Source organism: Aythya marila, assembly GCF_965140915.1.
Source record: "Aythya marila genome assembly, chromosome: 1".
NCBI lineage: Eukaryota > Metazoa > Chordata > Aves > Anseriformes > Anatidae > Aythya > Aythya marila.
In genome coordinates this window covers 107096655-107124404 of record NC_139042.1, presented here as the reverse complement: position 1 = coordinate 107124404, position 27750 = coordinate 107096655, and the positions used below count along the sequence as shown (strand labels likewise).

General features: G+C 36.6%; 1 protein-coding gene across 3 annotated transcripts in view; it reads left to right on the top strand.

Annotated features, from left to right (window-relative positions):
* GBE1 (1,4-alpha-glucan branching enzyme 1) overlaps nt 1-27750 on the top strand; it is a 177616-nt gene that overhangs the window by 73123 nt on the left and 76743 nt on the right. For all 3 annotated transcript variants that reach the window (XM_082769019.1, XM_082769020.1, XM_082769018.1), the window contains exon 7: nt 389-598. In XM_082769019.1, the coding sequence (XP_082625145.1) occupies nt 389-598 (210 nt within the window). The remainder of the gene's footprint in view (nt 1-388; nt 599-27750) is intronic.

Below are 27750 nucleotides of genomic sequence, written 5' to 3'. Positions count from 1 at the left end.
TAGTTTAATGGAAAGTACAGGCTTAAGTATTTGCTTATAGCTTCCTCTTAAGTCTGAAATCAATTTGGCAGTGATCACCTGTTCTGTGAATCACTTTGTATATCATACAAACCAAAGCTATAACTTTAGCTGTCACGGTATATTCCAGCTAATCCAGCTTCAGCTGCATGCACAAATGTATTTTATAATTAAAAAAAAATAAAAAAATAACTGTCGGTTTTAATCAATAATTACTACTTCAGAGGGTGAGAAACAAAAACACTATATACGATTGGAAACTAGGTGATGAACTGGTGACATTTGTGTTTTTACTGTTAGTAATGGTAAGTATTTTTGGCTTAAGTTCAGATTGCCCCCCTTACAACACATTGCTTTTTCATGCTGATAGCCGTTACGGAACTCCAGATGATCTGAAGGAAATGATTGATGTTGCTCACTCAATGGGTATCACTGTTCTGCTGGATGTTGTGCACAGCCATGCATCAAAAAACTCCGAAGATGGTCTCAACAAATTTGATGGTACAGATTCTTGTTTCTTCCATTCCGGTCCTAAAGGAACTCATCAGCTCTGGGACAGCAGGCTCTTCGATTATTCAAAGTAAGTATGCAATGCCATTTCAAGTGTTTAAATGATAATTACCTCTTACAAGTTATATTAAAGCTGCACTACTTGCCAAACCGGAAAAAAAAGTCATTTGGATTGCTTAACAGTTACAATATGCTGAGTTAAATTCACCTATTTTGATAAATATTTAAAAACTAAGATAAAATGCATTCAATTTTTATTGTTAATCTGTTATCTATGACTATATGTGAACAACATTTTGCAGGTATATATTTTTAATATGCAAACAATTATATGTAGTAATTTTATATATTTTAAATATATTCAATTATTTGTTAATATATAGAGAAATGACTACCTGTCTATAAGTATATACTGAATAATTCTGCATATATATACTCTATATTTAATTATAAAAGCATATTTAAGTAGAATATATATGTATAAAATATAAGAATAAGAAAAACTGAATAAAACTTGTAATCTCTGTAAATCTATTGTCAAACTGTTGGACTGTTGAAATGCATTAAAGGTTTTGGCCCAGGCCAAGTAGCTCTATTCCAAAACTTTACAGAGATGGATCAACAGTTAATACAGAGCAGAGGTCATTTTCAGTAGAGTAGGCAGATTGCTTGCAGGCATCTTGGTTTGGAGTCTAAAGAAATTACATGTAGAGTCTGTTCTGAGCAGTATGTCTCAGGTCTAGAGACCTAGTCCAGGCACACTTAATTTGCTAGTATAAATGTACTGTGTGCCAACACATTAATGCTAGGTGACTATTAGCATCTAGTTTGTGTACCATTGAGGTACTGGGTGGGAACTTGTATGCTGAATATTTAGTTGTTTTACATAGTGATAGGTGGAGGTAGGGGGGATGACAAGTAGCTAGCTTTTGTCTCCATTTTTTTTTCAACTTCTTCCCTGAACCACCTTGATTTTAGCCTTTACTTGGCTTTGATTCTTCCCCTAAACATCCCGCAATAAGTTTGATGCAATCCCACAATCTCCTTAAAACACTTCTCAATACATTTTATATAGTTCAACAGACCTCTTATTCCATAATAAATTTGCTTTCTTTGCATCCTCTTGAGATGCATGATAATTTGGTTTTCTTATTTTATCAATCACAAAATTGTGGTTTAACCTCTTCAAGGTTATGCTTGAGTAGTTCCTTCAGTGGCTCATCAGTCAGCAATTTAAGAGTTCTGCTCTATTGTTAATCTGTTTCTTATTAGGGTATGTGTGCTTGCAAGTTCAATTTACAGTTGTGTTTTTTTTTTTTTTCCTTTTTTCTCTTCCTTGCTTTCCTTGAATTGCCATTAACTAGATATTGTTATGTTGCAGATGTCCTTAAACCTTGGATCAGAATTCTGTAGGTTCTGGTAGTTGCCAAAAAAAAAAAAACACTCTTTTTATATTGTACTCATAGGCTATGCTCTTGGCTGACAGTTTCATAACTAATGGGGACTGTAAGTGTTTAAGAAGGTCAGTCTTGCAGAAGTAATGTTACATAGCATAGGTCAACTTTTTAATGGAAGCTCTTGCACAGTAACTCACAATTTCAATTAAACTGAGTGACCAGTGTAATATGTGACTTATGCACTGTACTACTTAATAGGATGAGCTGTTATTAATTTCCTTTTTTATTTAGGATAATTTTACAATGAATTCAGACGGCCTTCTTGAATTGTGCTTTTAATTATTGCAACATATGCATTGTAGTTTGTCCAAACATAACCATTTCCTTTTTGGGTTGCTTCCTATTAATCTTTGAATCCATGTGCAAGTAAACTCCATTTTGGATAACCCTAAAGCTTTAATATAATACAATAATACTTTACATTTTATTACATTTTGTACTTATGGATAAACAAACAAGTGTGTGGTGATACAAACTTATCCAGTGAGGAAATTAATTGAATGCAGTTACGGACCTTTTTTGTATTCCAAGCAGAGGCTGGTTGTTCTTATTGGTGAAGCAAGTGGTGATGTTATTGAGTGTTTGGGAAGATATGTAAATGAACAAAATAGGAAACAGTTTTTAGGTAGAACTAGGCAATATTAAGCATCTATTCAGAGCAAAAGAACTTCCTACACAGGTATGTTTAGTTAATGATACATATATTTGTTGAGGAGGAGCACTGCTGCATAATTACTCCTTATATTATGTGATTGGAGTAGACATCAGACTGCAAGAGCCATAAGGGAGACAGACTAGATGAGAAACCAGTAGACTAGAGCTTCTGAGTGTATTTCCTATTGAAGATCTTGTATGTCATTCTTTCTCTATCCCCTGTCCTCTAGTGAAATGCATCAAATTCAGTTTTCCTGTTTTAAACTTTTAGGGAAGTCCCTTCTTCACCTTTAAGCATAGGATGCTATGTAGTAAACTGGTTTTAGTCTTAAAGGTTTTTTTTAGTCCTTTTATCTGAAACACTGGAGGTGTAACAATTGTTTCTTCGTGCTCAGAGATTCCAGAAAAATGTTAAATGAGGAGCTGTCAGCAGAAAGAGGGGAGTAGGTAGACTCAGGTTTTTTTCAACACTAGCTTTTATTAGAAATAGTATATCCAGTAGGACTAGGGAAGTGGTTGTCCCCCTGTACTTGTCTCTGGTGAGGCTGTACCTCGAATAATGTGTTCAGTTTGGGCCCCTCACTAAAAGAAGTACATTGAGGTGCTGGAGTGTGTCAAAAGAAGGGCAGCTAAGATGGTGAAAGGTCTAGAGAACAAATCTTATGAGGAACAGCTGAGGGAACTGGGGTTGTTTAGCCTGGAGAAATGGAGGTTCAGAGACCTTATTGCTCTCTACAGCTACCTCTAAGGAGGTTGTAGCTGGGTGGGGGTTGGTCTCTTCTTTCAACCAACATGATAGGACAAGATGAAAAGGCCTCGAGTTGTGCCAGGGGAGGTTTGGGTTGGATATTAGAAAGAATTTCTTTACTGGAAGGGTTGTGAGGCATTGGAACACGTTGCCCAGGGAAGTAATTAAGTCACCATCCCTGAAGGTATTCAAAAGATGCATGGATGTGGTTCTTAAGTATGTGGCTTAGTGGTAGACTTGTCAGTGCTAGGTTAATAGTTGGACTTGATGATCTTAGAGGTCTTTTCCAGCCTATATGGTTCTAAATGATTCTAAAATAAATAACACCAAACACAGTCTATTGAATAGTATACAGAATAGTATCACTTTTCTTCTGTAGTGGGGAAAACCTGTTAAATCTACAGGTCCTTAGACATCAAATGCAAAGAATGCTCAATTTACAATGGAGTTGAGAGAAACTAATTATCTGCCATGAAGAAAATTAAGAAACAATGGCTTTATCAGTTTAGTCTGTTAATATTTTCTTTGAATGCCCAGACTTAAAGAACACTGGTTTACATACTTTGCATGATTATTCTATTGTCTAGGAACATGAACGTGAATGCTTACCATAACAGAAGGTGGCAAAGATCTATATCCATGCAAAAAAAAAAAAAAAAAAAAGGCAAAACAAACAATAACAACAAAGCTATTAAAAGTAAAACTATTCAACCTAGATGTTGCATCTCTAGTACCACAGTGTAATATAAGAAGATAAAAGCATGTCATGTTTTTTATTGCAATCTTTGTGACAACATGTAATGAGAAGCAGAATGTATTTTTAATCCATGTTTATATAAGTGTTGCATAAACAGTGAACTTTGGTAAATTGTAAACAACTTAAAAATTATCCTTTTCAAGGTGGTATGATGTGAAAATAAAACCTCAATTTCAGTGAAAAGAGAACTTGGAAGTAAAATAACTGGATTGGTAAAATAATATTTTCTGCTTAACTTTTCTTGAAAAACAGTATTGTTGATTTTTTCTTTAAAAAAAAAAAATCCAAAATAAACCTCCACTTTCATAATTTTGATATTTTTTCCCCAGTTTTTCTAGTATCTGGAGCTGGGCAGTTTTTTCCTCAGTCATGTTAATTTTGTGAATCTATCTTTCCATTCCCTCTTGTTCTTCCACTCTTGTATCCCTTAAACCAAAGCAAACCAAAACCCAAACTCACAAACTGTGAGTGGGGATTGGGGTTTCTTTTAAGTTTCTGTTTTGAAAAATATTATTGATTTTTATATCCTTTGTCCTGATTCATATTAAAATGTGATTTTCCTTTCCCTGAATTCAGGAAAGGATAATGCTGTAAGGTAAGAGACACTACAAGCTCTGGACCTGTAGTTTACTTGGCACAGTGTAGTTCATTCTGTGGTAAATTAAGTACCTTGTTTCTTCTATGATCCTGTTTGATACAGCTCACTCAAAACGCATATTAAGTAAGGATTCTGCTTTTAATTAACATAACACAAGCTAAGTGTTTCACTTCTTCCCTACTCAAATCATATTTGAACATTATCCAGCTGCCAAGTTCATTAGAAGTGTCACTATAGACCCTGTAGACCAGGTGGGATCACAACCAGAGTAGCTGATTGTGTTTTGATTTAAATTCATTCATCAATTCATCTGCATATAGCAAATGTGTCTAAAATACAAAACAGGTAAAACAATTTAAAAAGAATTAAGAACAAGATATTACCTAGCAAAGATGTTTGCCATTTGCTTTCATTCTCCTTGTAAAAGATGCTGCCCTTCCTTGGCTTGTTAAGATCTGAGAGAATTATTTTCATTTTTTTAGACTGTTTTCTTCTCTCATTAGGTTTTGTTAGCTTCTACTCTTTCTTAAGCTAATTCTAAGGGACAGTAAGTATCCAGATAAATGCTCATCTTACACAGATATCTAGGAAAATGATAAAACTTGGTAAAAATAGTGTGATGCTCTAATTTTTTTTTCTTATTAATTCTGTGACATCTGAATATTTAGCCAAAATTTTAAGTTGTTGTTCAATCTAGGGGAAGAAGTTGGCACAAAAGTTGGAGTTTAGATTTAATCCTGTTCTTAATTAGTAAGTGCTGCTTCCTTGAACATAGCAATTTAATCAGTAAGTTACAAGGTTCTGGGGCCAGCAGACATCCCAAGAATCTCTCGTAAGGCTTTTTTTTGAGGCTCTGTTTTTAAGAGCAAATTTTTGGATGAAATTTTATGTACTTGTGCTTCAGTTCTTCTTTGCAGGCACCAAATCATAGCTAGTGGGGAATGCTTTGGCCTGTCCACCTACAACTTCTGTCTAGCTTGTATTTGTTGGCAATACTACTCCAGTTTGGGAATAAAGGCTTGTAATGTTGTAGAGGAACTGAAATTTGCTTAACTAAGCCATGTAATGCAAGAAATCTCATTTTCTTCAATTTTATATAGTAGGTATCAAGTGATGTTCAAATGTGCTTTGAAATGCTATAGGTAGGGTTCAGAGTATATAGTCTGTGTCCCACAAGTCACAGCAATTTATATCATGGCAGCAGATGACATTCTGGTCGCCTGCTGGCGAACCAGTTGTCTTCTCCAGCTCAGTCGTCTGAGCTGTTCACAGAGCAGCTCCTGAATTCTGCAGACTATAGTTCAAGTTGTTCAGGTTGTTGGTTTTTAGGTGGTTTTTTTTGTTTTTTTTTTTTTTTTTCCTTCCCCCACAGTTTCTCTTAAAGTGGGTTATATACTACTTTAGTTCAGAAACAGCTTTTAAACGGCTGTCAGTGCAGCAGAAGTTGAATAGCTGCCTGGAGAGTGATTCAGCTGCCCAAGTACACATTTAGCTCTGTTTTAGAGTGCATGTCCTCTAGCTGCATCTCCAGAATGGTGTGGGTCACCTGGAGGATCTGTGTCCTGTGTTCCAGCCTCATGCAGGTATATTGGATGCTCCCTTGCATCACGCTTCTGCTTGGATGCTGAGAGTGGATCTTTCTGCCATCTCGTGCTTAAATCTAGTATAGCTCTGCACAGTATTTCATGGGAAAAGATGTCCACTGGTCTCAGTAGTAATTTACTGCACTTGAGGATCTTAAAGGCATGTTGACCTTCTAACCTTTTCCACAACCTCTGTTAAGGTCGGTATTTAATTTTTGCTTAAACAGCTGTTCTTTACCTAAGACCATTTTACTTTGTTCTTGCTCCCAACTGCCCCAATCTTTAGTCACCAGAGTTGTTGTTATTAGGTGGAATGACTTGGCAAATGTTCCTTCAGATATTAATGTTTGGTTAGTAATAATTTTCTTAACTTAAATGTTCAGAGAAATCTTCCAGGCATAAGTAGACGACAATTCAGTGTTGAGCTCTTCTACATATCAGATTTCTGTGGGAGTTAAAATATGTTGACTTATGTGGGAGCATCACTATGGCTTGCAAGAGTTGATTTCCTGGAAGAACGCTAATGCTTTAAGGGATATTACTGTATTAAAGATTATGGTTCCTTGCCTAATGCACTTGAGGAAACTTGGCACATCAGAATGAGTTAAGGAACGCAGATAATCTGGTGTTCTTACTGTCCATCTCAGGGTCACTATTCATGTGTGTCTTAACAAGTGAAAAGAGGTTATGCTCAACTGCAACCTACTACTGTGTCCTTTTTGTGTGTTAACTATAGGGTTTAAAGATTACTAGTATACTCCTAGCTTCCGTAAGATACCTGAGGAGTCTTTTTGGGTTATCCTCTCCAGACTCCCTGCTTTTTTGCTTTTACAGTTCCGTGCCTTTCACTGTTTTTCCTCTTTGGACCCTTGAGCTAATAACAATCTTTATTTCAATTATCCTTTGTCTGTAACTGTGTTTCTTACCTTGAATAGCTCTATTCTAAAGACACTTTTACTACTTTCTGTCAACTAAGATGTTTCCTTAGAAGCTTAATCCATACTGGTTGTGGGACACAAGTGATCCCATGCTCGTTGGGAGGGGAGAAGGAAAGATGTAGGGGAAAATTAGAAGAGATTTGATGTATCATATACAAAAGAGTGGATTCTCCAAAGTGTATGTGTAGCCAATGAATGATTCTCTTCCTCAACTTTTGAGGATGTAGTCAGATATAGCTGCATTTATGCAGTAGCAATGACATCCAGTGGCAGGTCATGTTTATCACAAATGTGTATTCCTTGGGGACATATTTTGATCATAATTTCAACTAGATTAAAATTAATACAGAAACAGTTGTCAATGAGCCAGATTCTTAGTCATTTAATGATTGATTATTTTTTTTTGTGTACACTGATTCTAAGGTAATTACCATAGGAACAGAAATGTAAGTTGTTTCATGATGTAAAAACCTTCAGCTATGTTGACTTTAATTTGTTTTCTACTACTCTACCTTCACTAAGTACAGGAAAGCCGTGTATTTACAGATCCCAATAGTATACATTAGCATTGGAATTGGATTTGGCTGGCAAAACAAAAACTGCCTGCATGTGTCCTTAGCACTCTATTTCTGATAGACTGAACTTTATGAAGGTGACTATAAAGGCACCAAAGTACTTTACAAAAACTTCTATACCTTTAACGTGCTTGTGAAAATCATTTATGTTACCTTGTTTTCCACTCCTTTTAGTTATAATTGTAGATGTCAGCAAGAAGGCACTTTAAATTACATAATTGGAGTTGTAGCATTCATTAATAGATTGCCTTCCTTGAAGGAAATGAGTAGTGGGAACATCGACAAAAGTAATAAAATACTAGAAATATTATTAAATATTAGAAGTGCAATTGTTTCACTGTACTGTACCGATACGACAGAGTAGGAGAGTTTAAATACAGAGATGCTCTGCAACTTAGAAAATAGTGTGTGAATGTGTAAATTTCTTTAAAGTATCCAGTTTCCCAAAATAACATGCAATGCAGCAACCATAGCTCTACATGAAGTCTCTGTAATGCAGCTGCACAAGAAGAGTTATATATCAATATATTGATTTATTACCATAAAGCAAAGACTGAAAAATTGCAGCCAATGGTTCTAAACTGTCAGATGGTCTATCTTAAAATATTCAGGTCACCACTGGTAGCCAGTTGAATTCATTCTTATCTTGAATAGCACAATTACTCTTACCTGAATTTAATTATGGTATTTCAGTAATATCATCATCTAGTCTAAAATTAGATCAATTCAAGACATTGTAGAGAATCATTCCTCATCAGTCTAAATGTCATAATGATCTTGCTTTTAGTAATCCGCACTGAAATTGTCAGCTTTCACAGCATTCTTATGTTATTGCTGCAGCATGTTATGTGAGCAGTTCAATAGGTGCACTGTAACTGTTGTGAATAGGAGCTTTTGCTGCGTGGTGAAAAGGTGATGTTTATATAGATTTGAGATTAGAGAGTATATAAGGAAAATGCCACAAATGAAGAGGGGTCCAAATAGGGATGCATGCAAAGAAGTTACACATTAAAGGAAGATAAGGCATGCTACCTCTCATGGCAGGGAAGGAGAGTAGGATCATTAAGGCAATTGCCATTTTTTTCTGACCTCAATGTATGTATTGTGTAATATACAGATAATTGAAATCCAGTTTTTGAAAGCTCATGGAAGAGAGACAAAACGGATAATAATGGAATAAAATGATTAAGAACCATATCTAGAAAGTAGAAAACTGGCAGTTTTATATGTAAGGTAAACCTTTTCCGAAAATCAATTGTGTATTTATGGCCATGTTGTGGTTTAACCCGGTTGGCAGCTAAACACCACACAGCCGTTCACTCACACTTCCCCCTCCCTCTCTGGGATGGGGGAGAGAAATAGGAAAACGAAGCCTGTGAGTTCACATAAAGACAGTTTATTAAGACATAAAAATAATAATAGCAATAATGATGATAATAGTACTACTACTAATAATGTGTACAAAACAAACAATGCAATTGCTCACCACCCACTGACCAATGCCCAGCCTAACCCCAAGCAGTCCGGCCCCCCTCCCCTGGCTAGCCACCCCTATATATTGTTTAGCATGACATCAGATGGTATGGAATACCCCTTTGGCTAGTTTGGGTCACCTGTCCTGGGTCTGTCCCCTTCCAGCTCTTGCTGCACCCCCAGCCTGCCCATTGGCAGGACAGAGCAAGAAGCTGAGACATCCTTGGCTTAGTATAAGCACTGCTCTGCAACAATTAAAACATTGATGTGTTATCAGCACTCTTCTCATCCTAAGCCAAAACACAGCATTCTACCAGCTACTAGGAAGAAAATTAATTCTGTTCTAACTGAAACCAGGACATCTATCCACCCCTTATTCCATACCATTTATGTCATGCTCTGGTAACATTTTTTCCCATACATTCTAATTAATCGCTACTTTCATCTAGGGTATATAGTAATCATGGTAGTGATGACATACAGTATTATATAATAATTAACATGATACAATTCAGTTCATGGGCTATTCTCACCCAGTATTAAATCCCCTTGAGGTACACACCGGACCTCTCCATTCTTTTGCATCACCCACCAAGTGCATCCAGGTCCCTGAGCAAAAGCAACTACACGAATGGGTTTGCCTTTTCCTGAGGCAGGAGTAGCCCAGACTGTTTTACCCAGCATATTTCTTACATGCACTACAGGGACTTTGTCCCCATCTACAGTACGTAACAGGTTTAATTGGGCAGGTCCAGCTCGGTTGGCAGATCCCCCAGTATTGACTAACCAGGTGGCCTTTGCCAAATGCGTATCCCAATTTTTGAATGTCCCAGCGCCCATTGCTTTCAATGTAGTCTTTAACAGTCCATTGTATCGTTCAACTTTCCCGGAGGCTTGTGCATGATAGGGGATGTGATACACCCACTCAATACCATGCTCTTTGGCCCAAGTGTCTATAAGGTTGTTTCGGAAGTGAGTCCCATTGTCTGACCCTATTCTTTCTGTGGTGCCGTGTCGCCATAGGACTTGCTTTTCAAGGCCCAGGATAGTGTTTCGGGCAGTGGCATGAGGCACAGGATATGTTTCCAGCCATCCGGTGGTTGCTTCCACCATTGTAAGTACGTGGCGCTTGCCATTGCGAGTTTGAGGGAGTGTGATGTAATCAATCTGCCAGGCCTCTCCATATTTATATTTCAGCCATCGTCCTCCATACCAAAGAGGCTTTGACTGTTTGGCTTGCTTGATTGCAGCACATGTTTCACAGTCATGAATAACCTGTGCTATGGCATCCATGGTCAGGTCCACCCCTCGATCACGAGCCCATCTGTATGTTGCATCTCTACCTTGATGGCCTGAGGTGTCATGGGCCCATCGGGCTATAAATAATTCACCTGTATGCTGCCAATCCAGGTCCACCTGAGCTACTTCAATCTTAGCAGCCTGATCCACCTGTTGGTTGTTTTGATGTTCTTCAGTAGCCCGATTCTTGGGCACATGAGCATCTACGTGGCGTACCTTTACAGCCAGGTTCTCTACCCGAGCAGCAATATCTTGCCACAAAGCAGCAGCCCAGATGGGTTTGCCCCTGCGCTGCCAGTTGTTTTGCTTCCATTGCTGTAACTACTCCCATAGGGCATTTGCTACCATCCATGAATCAGTGTAGAGATAGAGAACTGGCCACTTTTCTCGTTCAGCAATATCTAAAGCCAGCTGAATGGCCTTCACTTCTGCAAACTGACTCGATTCACTTTCTCCCTCAGCAGCTTCTGCAACTTGTCGTGTAGGACTCCATACAGCAGCCTTCTATCTCTAATGCTTTCCCACAATACGACAGGACCCATCAGTGAACAGGGCATATTTCTTCTCATTCTCTGGTAACTGGTTGTACAGTGGGGCTTCTTCAGCACGACCCACCTCCTCCTCTAATGATATCCCAAAGTATTTGCCTTCTGGCCAGTCCATAATCACTTCCAAGATTCCTGGGCGACTGGGGTTTCCTATTCGAGCCCGCTGAGTAATCAGTGCAACCCACTTGCTCCATGTAGCATCAGTTGCATGATGTGTAGAGGGGACCCTTCCTTTGAACATCCAGCCTAGTACCGGCAATCGGGGTGCCAGGAGGAGCTGTGCTTCAGTACCAACCACCTCCAAAGCAGATCGAACTCCTTCATATGCTGCCAATATCTCCTTTTCAGTTGGAGTGTAGCAGGCTTCAGATCCTCTGTATCCCCAACTCCAAAAGCCCAGGGGTCTACCTTGAGTTTCCCCAGGTTCTTTCTGCCAGAGGCTCCAGGTGGGACCGTTCTCCCCGGCTGCAGTGTAGAGCACATTCTTTACATCTGATCCTGTTTGAACTGGCCCAAGGGCCACTGCATGAACTATTTCCTGCTTAATTTGTTCAAAGGCTTGTCGTTGTTCAGGGCCCCATTCAAACTCATTCTTCTTACGGGTTACTTGGTAGAGCGGGTTTACAATCAGACTGTAATTTGGGATGTGCATTCTCCAAAACCCCACAACACCTAGGAAAGTTTGTGTTTCTTTTTTGCTAGTTGGTGGAGACATAGCTGTTATTTTGTTGATCACATCCATTGGGATTTGATGACGTCCATCTTGCCATTTTATTCCTAAAAACTGGATCTCTCATGCAGGTCCCTTGACTTTATTTTGTTTTATGGCAAGACCGGCCTTCAGAAGGATTTGGACTATTTTCTTCCCTTTCTCGAAAACTTCCTCTGCTGTGTCACCCCACACAATAATGTCATCGATGTACTGCAGGTGTTCAGGAGCTTTCCCCTGCTCCAGCGCAGACTGGCTCAGTCCATGGCAAATGGTAGGGCTGTGTTTCCACCCCTGGGGCAGCTGATTCCAAGTATATTGGACTCCCCTCCAAGTGAAAGCAAACTGTGGCCTGCACACTGCTGATAGAGGGATGGAGAAAAGTGCATTAGTGATACCAGTTGTGGCATACCACTTGGCTGCCTTTGATTCCAGTTCGTACTGGAGTTTCAGCATGTCCGGCACTGCAGTACTCAGTGGTGCCGTGACAATTGATATTGCTAAAGATCAGAAGTGACCTGCAAATAATCATGTCAATCTCTTATATTACTTTTAGTCTTAAAATGAATGCTGTTTTTCTTGAGGAATGCTGTTTCATGGATTTACATAAAGACTAGGTACCTGTTCCTAAAAGTTGATAGAAACTGAAGGTGGAGGTCAGAGCATCCAAACGAGCAGCTAGTATGGTACTTCAAGTGGTAGCTGTTTGTTCTTCCAAATTAGCTGTAGCCGTTGCATGAGATTTGGTTTCAGATAGCACTACGTTGGTGGTTCTCCCCTAAAATTTAGGGAGACATGCAGTATTCTTTATAAGGATGATCTCTCTATGGTTATTTATGTGCCAAAATTACTTTCATTAGTCATTCAGATAACTCATCTCAAAGCTCAGAAAACTATTAGTGAAATTGTAATAAAGGTATAGAAAGTACTCATTGGTTCCACACTGATCTTAGAGTAGTAACAGATGAACTGAGAGTAGCGTTCGCTGATTTTTCTTCTAGGTTCTGTTCTGGCCCATATGGTTACATGACAGGCCTGAAGAGCTGAAATAGCGTTTCATGTAAAGTGAGCCTCAATGAATAAGGGAAGTGTTCTATAAAAATTTTGTCCCCTGAAAAAACAGGGAGAACTGTTCTAAACCTGGTTCGGCAAAGAGAGTTTAATACTTGTCAAAAAGCATTTGATGCTAAATTTGCTTGGCTAATTTTTTTCCTTGTATTTGTTTTTGATGGTTCCTTGTAAAATGGTAGCTTTATGATGTTTTTTATAGTTTGCAATGTGAATTGCAATCAAACATCTGTTTTTCCTGGTTCCCTGTATCATCTCTCCTTTAAGAAGGCTATTTACTCAATATATCTACATATCTGTGTTGTAGTCCCTGCTAATTGGTTGAAAATTGATATAATGTTATTTTGAAACAAAATAAGTTATTCACCACATAGATTACCATTATTACTTTAGATAGTACATACCACAAAAGTTTATTTTACTATGATTGACAGAATGAGTTTAGTTGGGAGTGAGTGAAATGTGCAAATAATAATCTGTTAACCGTACTCCCCTTGATCTCTTCAGTCTAATTATTGTGCAAATAGTCCTATCAAATCTAGTTAAAGGATAGACACATATAAACAAACACAAGATTGAAAAAGCGCATCTGTATAATAAGTCATTGCTATGAGCTCAAGTAATTTTGTTCTGTTGGAGATTTATCAATATGGTCAAAAAAAAGAGCTCATATTGAAGTTCTCTGGAGACTTACTTAGTAAAATAGGTGGTTTTTCTGTATATATAATGTTTTATTTAGTGACTGTACTGAGGCCATTTAAGTGAGTGAATATATCAAAGGGCTTCACAGGAAAGAAGAGTACTCTATCCTTATCTTGCCTATTCTCTTTGCTTTTAAAAGAAGTAAAGAAAGTAATGACTTCTCATTTTCCTAATTAAACAAACACATTAGATTATCCGTTCTTGGCAGGAAGGATTTATGTAAAAAAAAAAAAAGTGTAGAAATTTAGCACTTCATAATAGGGTGAATGTAGGGCGAAGCCCCGCTTTTGCAGAAAAAAGTGATAGCAGTACTGAATTTCCACTTCCCTTTCCTCCCCTTCTTTTCTTCCCCAGAGGAGGGGTAAAAAAAAAAAAAAAAAAAGGAAAGAAAAGACTGAAGTTTTTATTTCACTTTTTCAAAACCAAATTAGTCATGATGGTAAATAGTCAGGATCATTAATAATCATAATAAGGTAACCAGAGTTGTTCATGCAAAGGAAACCTACATATGCTTGTGTTTTTTTAAAATTTGAGATTAAAATGGATTAAGCTTAGAAGTTCAAAAATGAGTCCTTGAATATTTAAAAGAAGGAAAAAAAGAAGGAAATAGCAACTTTAAAACATATGCCAAACATATTTGATGTTAAGGAGAACAAGGATAGGTGATACTCCTTTTGTTGTTGAAAATCAGCTATTGACATTAGATTCCTAGATGCTTTCCATGTTAAAAAAAAAAAAAAAAAAAAAAAAAAAGTGAATCTAAGTAAATAGAAACAGCTGAAGGCTGGAGAAATGGAAAAAAAAAAATCCAAAAGATTTAAACTTTCTTTCGTCTTCCCTCCCGCTTTTTACTTTGAGTGTTTGATGTTTATTACTCAAGATTTTTAGTTTTTTAATTTTCCTGAGCTCTGAAATTATATATTGCTTTTTCTGTAAAATGAAAAATAAATATTTAAATTGAAGTTTTACTAGTAGTTGAGGTCTTATGACTGGAATTGATGCTCAACCCCAAAGGCTGTTTACAAAATGAATGCATTTTTGAGAGGAAGCAAAAGGCAGTTGCTGAAGACTAAAAACGAAGTTATCAATGCTTGCAGGATTCCTTTGCCAACACCTTGGGTATGGGCATTGGAAAAAATGAAAATCTACTTTGACTATGTTATAAGAAATTCCAAGGTAGTTATTTTCTCACTGTGTTAAGTGAGAAGGAAATGGAAAGTTTATCAGGAAGCAGATAGCTAAAAGCAACAAGTTGGTTGCTCTTGCTAATGCCTACTTCCAACATTGGTTAAAGAAGCTAGTAACCTACAGAATACAGTATGAAATATTATAAACCAAATAAACAAATTAATTGTCTACTTGCAGGTCACATCTACAGTTGCTAATAAGGCAGCACCATTATCCTCTCAATTTGATTAAAAAGAAAAAAAAAAAGATGAGAAAGAACGTCTTTAAGTGGAAGATGGGAGCAACTCATTTGCCTGTAGAGCTGAACTGTCAATATGGGCTAGGGTAAACTTACTTCTAAAATATTTCTGAGAATCTTAGCTCTAGTTTTCTTTGTATTCTATCCTGGCTTAGACAACAGAACTTGTTTTCACAAGGCTATGAAATTTCTAGTCTGAACTTACATTTTAATCAAAAATTGCTATCATTCTGCTACCTCTTAAGCCAGGATCAGTAATACATAGCTGCAATGATGTATGGTATGAAATAGAAGATGAAGATAAGTCTAGCAGGAACAGTTACTTTCTTTTTGTAGTTTAAAATCAAGGAATTTAATGGAAAACTTTACTGTTAAAAATAAATACATATTTCCAGTGTGTTAATTATACTAGTAGATCAGTGTTCAAGTTCTACTATATTATTCAGACATTTGAGCAGCATAGGTTAATATTTATTAAAACTATCACAAGATACTGTTGCTTTGCTTTTGAGAGTTTCTACTTCTGTGTTTCTGTGTTGCTTGGAAATGTAACGACAGTAGTTGAAAATTTTGGGGATGTGGAGGAGTGTTGGTTTTTTTGTTGTTGTTGTTGTTGTTGTTTTTTTAACAGACTTCCAAATAAGCTGTAGGCAGTAGCATCTGCTTTTAATCATCTATAGCTGCTGTAAGAACATTAATTGTAACCCTGAGTACTTTTGAGACACTATCTGAGGTTTTCAGTGTCACAGTTTAAAACTAATTTCAGTGGATTAATTGAAATCAGCTAAATACACAGTACCTTTCTCATATGTTTGTTGGTGAAACTTAGAAATTTGGTGGCTTTTGAAACATTTCACAATCTTTCTAAATTGATAGTTAATTTTTTTGAATAGAATCACAGAAAACAAAGTACAACTGTGAATCAATATAAAAAGTACATGGTAGCTATTTTTGCTACAAGACAGTTCAAATAATTGCTACTGTAATAACTTATTCTAAATTTGCATACTGTTTTTATGTTAATTTCCATGAAGTACAAATTATGTAGCTTAAACAGCAGTGTGTAGTAAGAAACTGAAATACTAATTGAGTGCCTTTGAATATGCACTCGTTCTTCAGTTTTCTTACATGGGAAAGTATTTGTGAAGCACACAGCAAAATTTCCAAGCTCTTAAGTCCATGGGCGCTGTTTAAGAAAATTTCTTTATTTGTCTTCCTGAGGAATATAGCTTTAAAAAGTGTGGCAAAATAGAGGAATACTTCAGTGTGCTTAAAAATGGATTCCTATCTAATATGAACCCTGTGTTTGAGATTGTCTGTACTGTTTTCTGTTTAGTGCAAATGCAACAGCTTTGCATTTTGTGTTCACTGAAAAATAATAGGAACTGATGCATACATCACTTAGTTTTACCAGATGGCTGCTTACCTCTGCATTCACTTCTAGAGTTCTGTAGTGAGGATGATGTAAGACAATCTTCAGACCATCTGAGCCTTCCAGTAGAAATCTCTTTAAGGAAACCATTTGCTGTATAAACTCTTCTGCCCTTCATGATGAAGTTTGTCATACAGCTGAGTGATGATGAAAAGAGAATTTTGGAGTGCATCCAGAGCAATTGTTTATGCTGAGCATAACAGTCTGGAATTGAGAAAGGATGTAATCTAAACTGTGCGTTACATTAGGTGATGCCAGTATAAAGGGTGAACAAGAGTCTCCTTTAGACTGAAGTATGTGTACATACTCAGTCTTTCTGCCAGGTGGAAGTCCTAGGATGGTAAAATGGAAAGATCACCCCATTTTCAGAATTCTGTATGTAAAAATAATTATTCCTTATGAAGTTGTTGCAATGTTAACTTATATTAAAAAAAAAAGCTTAATAAAAGATAAATATTTTTATTTTTGGATTTTCAAGGTAGTTACCTACTTAAAAACACCAAACAATAATAGCATATGGATGTGGAATGGTAAATGTATAAGGTTTTGTTGGTGTGTTCCTGGAATACATGAACTTGAGTCTTTCTGTAGAAACAAAGATTCACTGTCGTCTGCACACAGAATATGATTGGATGGATGGTCTTAATTTTGCAAAGGTCTTAATTTTGGAAAACTGGGTACTTGATTTATACGTTTGTTCAATGTTGGGATTCTCTCAAAGTTGAGGGCAGAGTTCTTGTCTACTTATTTCAACTTTTATAATGTTTTTCTTGGAGTTTTCAAAATGTTCTGTTTTAGAAAAAAATAAAATAAAAATAAGGAAAAAATTAGGAGGAAATTCTTTACTCTGAGCGTGGTGAGGCACTGGAACAGGTTGCCCAGAGAAGTTGTAGATGCTTCATCCCTGGAGGTAGGCGTTCAAGATCAGATTGGGTGAAGCCTTGGGCCACCTGATCTTGTGGGTGGCATCCCTGTCCATGGTAGGGTAGTTGGAACTGGATGGTCTTTAAGGTCCCTTCCAACCTGAGCCATTCTATGATGGAGTACAGTAGTAATTAAGAGATGCCTTAAATTTCTTTTATAAGACCAGAGTGAACAACTTCATTTCTTTGCTTCCAGATTTCTGTTGCTATTCATTAGCATTAGAGAAAACAAAGTTTCCACTTGAATTCAAATGAAAATAGTCTGCATTTTCACCTGGAAGATACAGACATAACAGCAGGACTTTAAACACTTTTTTGTGCATTTATTTTTAAGCTGGTATTCTGATACTTCCATGTTTACCACCAGTGAAGAGAAAGGGTAGTGCTTTGTTTCCTGCAACACTGTTTTCTGCCTGTATGAGTGAGGGAATGAGCTTGAAAATCCTGCCATGACTTGGGTAGAGGTTTCAGTAGTATGTCTCAGCTGTGGCTACGCTGTGTGATTGAGGAGGCACGGTTGGGTTCTTCACACAAAAGACTGGGATCAATTGATCTAGAAGAAAACAGAAAAGGAAAGGCTTTGAACACTTATTCAGTCTTTGAAGTAATTTGTGTCTCATTCTGGGAAAAGGTATTTTAAAGTGATAAAGGAAATTATGTTTACAGAAAACACTCTTCAGTTTTTAATAAGATCATTTTGAGAAAGTAGAGCTTAAAAATGTTAATAGGTTACCAAGTATTTAATATTTTATAACTGCTAATAGAATGAATCAAGGAGGGTGTAATTTTGGTTTCTTATGTAGGAAATAACGAAAAGTCAAGGAAAATTTTCTGTTTTTCTACATATGTATAATAGCATAGTATTTCAGGGGGAAAAACACCTCACTACAAAGCAGTTAAATATCCCTTGAAGTTTGATTATTCACCTATCCCCTTCTTATGTCTCAGGTGCTCTTTTATTGGGAACATTCAGTATAATGTTCTATTTAAGAGCTTCAGTCATTTGATATATCATAGTTTGGCTGTTTCTTCACTTGCATGCAGACTTAATTTGAAAGTGAACCCAGTGTGGGAGGGTAAACGGCTTTGCAAAGTTCAAGATCTCAGTTCAGTTATGGAAGTCCTGAATCTCATGTTTGGTAGTGCTGTTGTATGCTGCAGAACAACAGGTTTGGTTCATTAATCTGCAGGATTCATTATGTGAGTAAGCAAATTTAATGTTTGCTGGGAAACCCACTTTGGGAGACAATATATTTTAAATATTCACATTTTTAAGTGTATAACTTGTATAATACATGTGGTAGAAGTGCTAACATTACCCAAACTAGCTGAAATTCATGTACTCTTTATCAGCATTTTAAAGGGGTTTGTATTATTTGTTTTTAGAGACATTTATTTTAAAACGTGTGTGTTCTGGAGGCTCTGTTAAAACTACAGGTAATTGTCTTCTGTATTTATATATATTTACTTAAGGAAGCTCTCTGAGCAAAAAAAGCATTAAGAATATTACATTTCGTTAGAATAAGTACATACCTGCTTTGCCTCTAAGGCTCTTCTTATATTCACATTTTGCAGGGCATGACCTTTACTGAGTAATACTTGGGTTATTGCTCCAATTTTTATGGCAAATAACTGGATGTTGTTTTTGATATTATTTGGTGTGCTCTTATCAGGCATAGATAGCACTAGGCTGAAAAATTTAAGTGTAGGACACTGCTGCTTACTTGATACAGTAAATCTATATGTGACCTATATATCCTTGTAGTGAAGAAAATCTTTGTGCAAATATGTTTCAGTAAAGTCATGTAGATATATTCATAAATGTGTTTAATTGGCAAAATACAACAAAGATAGTTATTGAGGAATTAACCTGCTTAATTAAAATCATGGATCTTTCAAAAATCTTTGAACACCTGAAAATTGGGAAATTCAGGGGTCAGGGGAACAAAACTTGCTTCCTGACCCATGTATCAGAATCTCGCCTTTGCCTTTTTCTGGGGTGAACCCAGATCTGGTACTTGCCAAAAAAAAAAAATTCCTGTTTGTGAGTAAAGCTTTTTGATGGGTATATGTAACTTACTCTTGGTGCCTTTGGTGTGTACATGTGTCCTTGTTACCACACATAGGTAGCATTTATACATAAAGTATAGAACTTCTGATCCAGAACTAGATGCACAGATGACCAGTGTTCAGTACTTAAAGTGAAGTTCGCTTCCTCATGTTCACTAGTGCTTGAGACAAACTAACTGATGAGGATGCACAGCAGTGTGCCTCCAGGGTCAGTAATAGTGACTTTGGGAGAAGCTGTAGGGAAAAAGTGGTTACCCTCCATCTCTAACTTTATTTAGACAAAACGTTAGTCTTTCTGTTTGCCTAGTACATGTTCAGCCACGCTAATTTAACTTCAAAACTAAGGTAAAGTATCAGAATCTCCAGCTATACATCTTCTGTGCACTTACTGAGCATACATACCTATTCAAAATAAGACTGAATATGGTAAGGAGTCAGTAATGGACTTGAATTCATCTGCCCATATAGTAGACCTCAGTGAAGAATACATTGGGCTTTTTCAGCACATGGTAGGTCTGAGTGGAAGAGGGTAGAAAGGGAGAAGGAGCTCATTGAAATGACAACCCAAATACAAGATAACATCTGAAAAGTGCTTTCCTCTATTTTCTGATGGATTTTAGAGAAAATAAATCAGGTGCTGTTTTATATGCTGTCAGCACTTCAGATGTAATGATATGGACCTGATCTGTAGCATACTTGAACTTTTCTTTTTCTTTACAGCATAAAACTCATTTCTCAAAAATCTACTTTGGAGTTGGCATCTGTTTAAAATTTATTTTTAGGAGCACTTAGAGTATATTCAGAAAATGTGGAGTGTGGATTAGCCCCCTTCTTAAGGTTTAAAGGAAGTTTGATTCTTGAAAGGCATTTTTAATGTATTTCAAAAACTTTCTGCTTGTTATGGAAGGTGTCCACAAATCTGTCATCCAGCACTACATGGTTGAAATTCTTTTTCTTCCTTTACTCTTATTCTCAAGAACAGAATGAACAGACTGCCCCCCATGCCCTCATGTTCCTATGACAGACAGGCTTTCTAAGCTCTGGAGTCAATGTAGGTTCTGTTCTTCCCTTGTTTAGCAGAAGAGAAGATATTCTGATCCAGGTATGAATTCAAATGTAATTTCAGATGTCTGAGAGCATTATGTGGCTGCATATTGGCTACTTTGAGAGAGCATCTGTGCCGATAGCTCCTGAAGGACCTTACTGTATAGCACTTCTTCGTGCCAACAGATGAAGTAGAAATTTTAGAGGAAAAGAACTTAGTGTTATTTTGTTGGGGACTTCAGAACTATGGCTTGTACTTGAATGAAGATGTGCTGATTTCTAAGTAATTTTCCCTAATTATCGGATGTGTATCAAGTCTAATTGCATATTGCTATTCTATCTTTTACAACATTGTGAATGAAAGTGTCATCTTGCTGCATACCACTACATTTATGGAGGTCCATAAATGGACTAATGCATCCAGAACAGGCATTGTCTGATGTGGGACTCTGGAATTCTGGCTGGAACTAAATTGAAAAACCTCTCTATCTTCAAAGCTGCTGTTCTGGTTTACTCTTCAAAGGAAAAAAAATAAAATAAAAAAAAAGCTTTAGTTAAATGAAATATTTTAACTATAGCTAAACCAGGAAAACTATTCTGCTGACGTCATTTTTACTTTTTAATATTTTGCATTCATTCACTCTTCTCAGAGTGAATTAGAGCTTCAGATTATGAAGTAACCATTAGCTTTGAGTTCTGAAGAATAATTTCCTCATTACTAATTTTGTTGAACATAATGCAGTGTTAGTGTTTTTAATGCACTGTTTTCTATTTTGTCCATTTGATTTTGTAGCTGTCTCTGCAGCTAGGGCTTGATTATTGGATATCACAATTTACATGTATATCAATCAGTGCTGCTCTTTTTAAATTTTTTAGAAGTGCTGTTTTTAAAAAGTATTTTAAAATGCATATACTTATGCCAGTAGCCTCCATGGAGTTGGAGTTGTGCCCATAAAAAGAACAGTATGGAAGTAATCATGCAATCCTATACACAATTGATTTAAGTGTTTAACTTTTTATGTTGTCTGATAGAAGCTGATATGATTTAGTTTGTGAAAGGATTTCAGATCCTCCCTGAAAAAAAGTTTAAAAATAATTCCTCTTTCATCATGATGACTTCTTCTGACTTTTCATAATACTACTTAAATATTTAATGACAAGTTCCTGAAAGCTCATCTTGAAATTCTGAAATACTTTTGAGCTTTTCCATTGTAATTGAAGGAATGGGATGTTAACATCTAAGCAAAGATGTCTTCCACCACAGGTATTAATAAAAATAACCATTTCTACACCATTACAGAAAATTTTTAGTCGTTCTGTGAGTAATTTGAAATAGTCTAGTAATTTTGTAATATCATTGGTTTTCTTATGATAGCATGCATAACTTCTGAAATTCCGTGGCGAGAAGTAAAACATTTTTCCTGGATTTAGATGTGCCTAGGTTATATGTTTGCTGTTCATGTGATCTTAAAAACACAAGATGCCTGCATTTCTCTGGCACAGATTCTAAAGAACGCTCAACTTCTTTTTTCCTTACTGCCCATTTCTGTGAGGCAAAACCTTGTCTCTTCCATTTATTTACGCAAGGCTTGGTGGAGTTATTTCACTAGTCACATACGAAGTTTTATTGTTAGCATTTTAATGTCTCATACTGTCCAGTTTAATGGAATAATGTCCTGTAAAAACATAGAAAAGACTTCCACAGACATTTGTCTGAACAAGTGCTGGGTTTTGCTACCACAGCTGCTCTTGTCACAACTGGTAGATTTAATGTTGGGTTTGATACTCAAATACCTGACCAGAAACAGGTTGAGATGGACTGTTGACAAGTTATGTCTACTTTGTGATTTTTTTTTTTACCTCACTATGACAAGATAAATTAGGAATGACCTGTCTTCTTGTAGGTCTTGTTCTTTAAGTCCAGAAGGGCTACTTTGCTTGAAGTTGTTCTTTCCAGTAATAAAACACTCCCAAGGGCCACAGTGTTGGCTGTCAGAATATAAGAAACTTTAACACTACTTTTTTTTTTTTTTTTTTCACAATCACGAAGTCATCCTGAGGCCCTAATTCCTGATCTAGTGTTTCAGACTTTCGTAACTGCTGCATTCCCTTCTGGTCTCAGGGCAGAACAGTCTGGCTTCAAGACCAGTACTTAGACCAGTCTGGTCTTCAGTCACTGCTGTATTCTGGTGCAGACATCTGGACTTTAAGGTTTGATAAAAGGGTGATTGTCTAGAACAGACACAAGTAGGCATTTGACAAGGCAAGTATAATCTAGCACTGCCTTAGAGGGATGTTGTCCCTGTAGCTCCTGAAGCTAAGATCTGGTATGCCTTCAAATGCCTGCCTGAGTACTCACCTTTGCTTGTCTCTGCTGATTTCAGAGGTGCAGCATTTTTGTTTTTCTTTATTTATAGTTCAAATTCTTTCATGTGTCCATAATATAGGTCTGTCTCCCCTTTCTAGTGTAACAGTGCCGTTTACATGCAGGCAGATCACTCTAAAGTTTTAGTTGCATAGCAGTCACAGTTTGTCAAAACCTTTCAACCACTTGCAGTGGATAGTGGGCGTTCTTTTTCAGTAGAGGGTTCTGTTTGTTCTGTGCTTGCGTCCCAAGAACTTGCTATGTCAGTCAGGATTTCCAAAGTGAGGACTTTGATTTAACTGTAAGGAAATTTGGTCATTAAATCTTCAGACCAAGCTATCTAATAGGCAGTTGAGGTCATATTTTTAAATATTTTGGTTATCCTGCTGGACCTGTAGGAAAGATAAAACTCAGAGCTGTAATCTACCATTACTTGTGTTATTTAGTGTCATGCTTTTTCATTTGAAATATCATTTAAAAGATAAAGCTGTTTTGCAGAGCAGAGATCAAAGGTTACTAGTCTTCTGTTTGGCACTGTCAACATCTTTGCTGTATCTCAGAAGATGAAGTGTCTGCTTTCAGTATTACGAATTCTGTACAGGTAGCAAAGTGAGCATAACCTAATCAAGTGAAACAGAAAGGTCGTGGTATGGATCCATTTCTCTTTAAAACAAACAACAAAACCTCACAATGCAGAGAACAGAGGTACAGTAGTAAGATTGTAGGTAGTAAGTGGGAAAGGAGAAGACTGAGGTAATTAAGATATTTGATAACTAAGGATAAAGCTCGGGGGTAGATCTAGAGCTAATACTTTAAATTTGGATGATTCAGGGGAAAAAAAGTGCTTCTCTTCATCAGATGTTGCTGAAAGATGCAGATAAGTTGTCTTTAATGACCCAGCTCCCCATTAAGGAAATCTTGAGACAGTAACGCTAGTAAAATGAGAGAATTGCAAGCTTATACCTATAAACTTTCCCAAGGAAGTACAATATGAGTAGCATTTTTCCAAGCTTGTGTGTGAGTAAAGGTCTATTGTTATTGAAAGTGTTAGTTTCAGGCTTCATCCCTGTACTTCTGTCTCTGTGACAGACAGAAGTAAAGACTTTTTCAACTGATGCATGTAACCTCTAAGTTCTCCCTTGGTCCTCAGCTCACTTTTATTCTACAACAACTTGAACTGCTTGACCAAAGGGAATATGACAATATACGAATTGTCCATTGGATTGGTTGTCTGTACTGGGAATGTATTTTTCTTTTATTAATTAAAAACTACAACTTGAATAGTTCAAGACTTTTGTAGTAATTTTGAAAGCTTTTATCAGACCTCCTGCAACTAGAATTTGATTGAAACTTGGAAGCTCTTTATATTTCTCTGTCCTTGGAACATTGTCACGTCCTTGGAACATGTGTCAAGTGCCTTTTATTTTAAAATAATGTTAAAAAATCAGTGTATGGTAAACAAAAAGCCTTATTGTCTTGCAACTTCTCACCTCAGTATTATTGATATCTGTGCTACTAACATTAGTTCATATTCTTTGTTTTCAGAATAAGCTTTTTCCTTATAAGTTATTTTGTCTCAATATTAGTTTTGAAATGTGAGGAAACATAATGCTGCTGAAACGTAATGGCTTGTTTCCTTCCTGGCTCTCCAGAAGGCAGCCATGCAATGCAATTTCAGAAATCCTGTGTCTGGAGAAAGTAGCACTCTACACCTGTGCCTCTGTGGTTGTTCCTGTGGGGAAAAGAGACAACTCACTGCTTCTTGGGACTGATACAGGTGGAGTGATGTGTTGATGCTGACCGCTTCTGCTCACAGATCACCATAGGCCCCAGGGGGATAGCTCTTTGTTTTCTATACAGTTCAATTCAGAGACAAAATGCAGCTTAGATCTTGATCTGTACTGAGCAGATGTTCTATTGGTCTCTTAATGGCTGTTTCATGTTATGTTGAATGACACAGAGAGGTTTATGCTAACGTAGAAAGGCATTTTGTAGGATTATGAGTGCCGGGATCAAGTGGTCTAGCCATGGTAGTGGGAATCTTGCCTCAGATAAAAAGTGAGTGTCTGCTCTGCTGCTGCTTCTCGGTCCCTCGTGGCTGGTGATGCTGGGGGTCTTGGCGACAGTGAAGGAGAGCAAGGAATCGCTTTTCCACATAAAAGAAGGAGGTGGATATACACAGCTGATTCTTTGTTTCTTTCTTCCAAATAGGGGTAATAGCTGTTACCTTTTGTATTGCTCTGTAAACAAAGTGCTTCTGAGTAACAGGTAAAAAGGTATATGCTGACTAACAGTGCAGGGAAGAAAAGAAAATCTCTGTATCAGCTCTGTGCTATACATACTTCTTTCAGAAAATAACTTTTAATCGGGTTCACTGGGAGTTAGCATTATCAGACTGAATGCCAATTCCGTTATTATTATGTTTAGTAATCCTTTGCTGGAAATTAAGCCAGTCAACTGTTGAAATGTTAGGGAATAATTCCAAAAGTAATATTTCAGCAATTCAATGCTATTATGTGTTAAGTTAATTATACACTAAGAATTGAAAACAGGTAAATCATCATAAGTGTCTCGATTCTTATACTGTCAGCAGTTCCACGCGTTTTCTATAATACATAATAAATGCAGTTCCTGAATGTCAACATTAATATGGTTCAAGAACTGCAGCTTCAAACTGCTTTAGGTACAGACGATATTATTTTTTTTTGTTCGTAGTGACAAAATTTAACTGGTTTAAATGCATTACTCGCATCTGAATATTTCATGTTCATCATGGATTGGAATTTAGTGTTGTTTTTTTTTTTTTTTTTAGAACAAATCATTATTTTACTGTCTTATTAGTACAGCAGTAGAAAAATAAGAATTGTGATTTATAAGCAGTACCACAGGTTTTCTGCTGACCTAGTACAGGAAAGTTGTTAAATTCCACATCACCTTGTGAAACCAGGTCATCTAAGTAGATATATGCTCATTTCACTTAAAGCAAATTTCTCAGTTGAAATGTGTAAGTTATTGGCCCAAAGGTGGGGGAAAAAACCAGTAAGAGTTCTCTGAAAAGATCTTCTTTGTTTTGAATAATGTCTGAGTGAATTCTGAAGTGCTTTAATTTACACTGTAAACCATTTGGTTCCTTTTGCTAGCATAGCATATATTTTTCTCTTCTTCCATGAAAGCATTGAAAGAACTTCTTATGTGGTATGCAAAGATGTGAGAGACTGTTAGGATATAAGTTAAGATATGACTTCTGCTCAAAAGAAATTACATTTTTAATGAATGCTACCCAGTTTGCATATCTGTCTGTAAAATTAGGAAATTTCTCTTCTAGGAATGTTACTGAGTTATTGCTCATATGGTGGATATATTTCAATTCTGCTATGATTTTAGCCTCTACTGCAATTCTGCAAAGTTTTGTTACTTATGTCAATTTCTATTTCTAATGCTGCTGCTCCTGTAAACAAATTGACTTGGATGAAATCACAAACCTCTGTATGATTTGTGAGTTGCATGTTTCTTTGAAACCATTATTCAGTCTCTTATTTTGGAGTTATGTAGTTATCTCCGTAAAGATCAATATAGTTGCTTTTATTTGACATTTTTGGTAGAAATTCTTTTCATTTTCCCCCTCCCCCCCACCCAAGTTTATATGAGAAACAGAGTTTATTTAACTGTTTATTTATTTACAATCTTCTCTCCCATGTGCAATCAGATGGCTGGAAAACATCTGCTGCGCCTACTCAGGTTTTTGAAGTCATCAATTTGCTAACTGATCTTTTGGTTCAGCAAATTCATCTTGTTTATTCTTATCTGTAGTCACTTCCTCATGTAAAAGTCATTACAATTTATTTTCATAATGGTTCTACATCTTTTTTTTCCAAAGATCAGTTTTCAGTGCCAGCAGTTGTGGAAAAATTACATATGTTACCCATCTTGGGAACTGTGTGTTTTACAAATGTGCAAATCCTCTTCATCATCTTAAGAATTTTAAGGTCAAGCAGTCTGTAATGAGGAAAACCAGCTCCCAAGTCTGACTAGTGCTTGTGGCAATTAAACTACTCTTTGTACATGTATTATCTTAATCTTGAGAGATTATTTTTTATCACTATGAGCAAAAGTCAGCAGTAGCTGTACAGCGTTTAGCTTACAGCAGGGAGCTTTCTGCAAAATTGATGCTGGGTCAGGAAAAGATACAGCAAGTATTAGAAAAAGCTGCATTTTTTAAGTGACAAGTTTACCAGTTCACAAGAATGTCAATACCTTTCTAATCCTTTCACTATCAGAGCATTATGTTTCTTTATTTTTCATTCATTGCTAATCATTTCACCTTAGAAATAAGAAACATATAAAAGGTTCTACAGACAAGCTACAGAGATCTTCCTACTGTAGTATTATCTTGTGAATTAAATATTTGGCTGGAAAAAAAGTTATGTAATATATGCCCCCAAAAGGTATTACATTACAGAATCAAGACAATATGCTGAAAGCTAGGAAATGCTGGCAAATTATCCAATTTATTATTTATTATTATTATCAAATTGGAATTTCCAATTTGATAATACTTATGTTTTTATATAGTGCAGAGCATGTGAAGAAAAGCAGAAATATTCTAATCACATTGAGGTAAATAAAAATTGGCTATTCACTGAGATCAGGATTTTACCAGCTTCATGGTATGTCTAGGGTGTCCCCGTGTTTTCAGATCTAAAGCAGCCTTCATATGAGGAAGGTTCTGGAAGGAAGGAAGGTTGGGATGTTAGTTTGCTGAAACCTTTTTTTTTTCTTGTGATATAATAGCTTCATGAGTACTGCCTCTGGTATCTGCTACATGAAACATAGAAAGGGACACCTTCATTGGC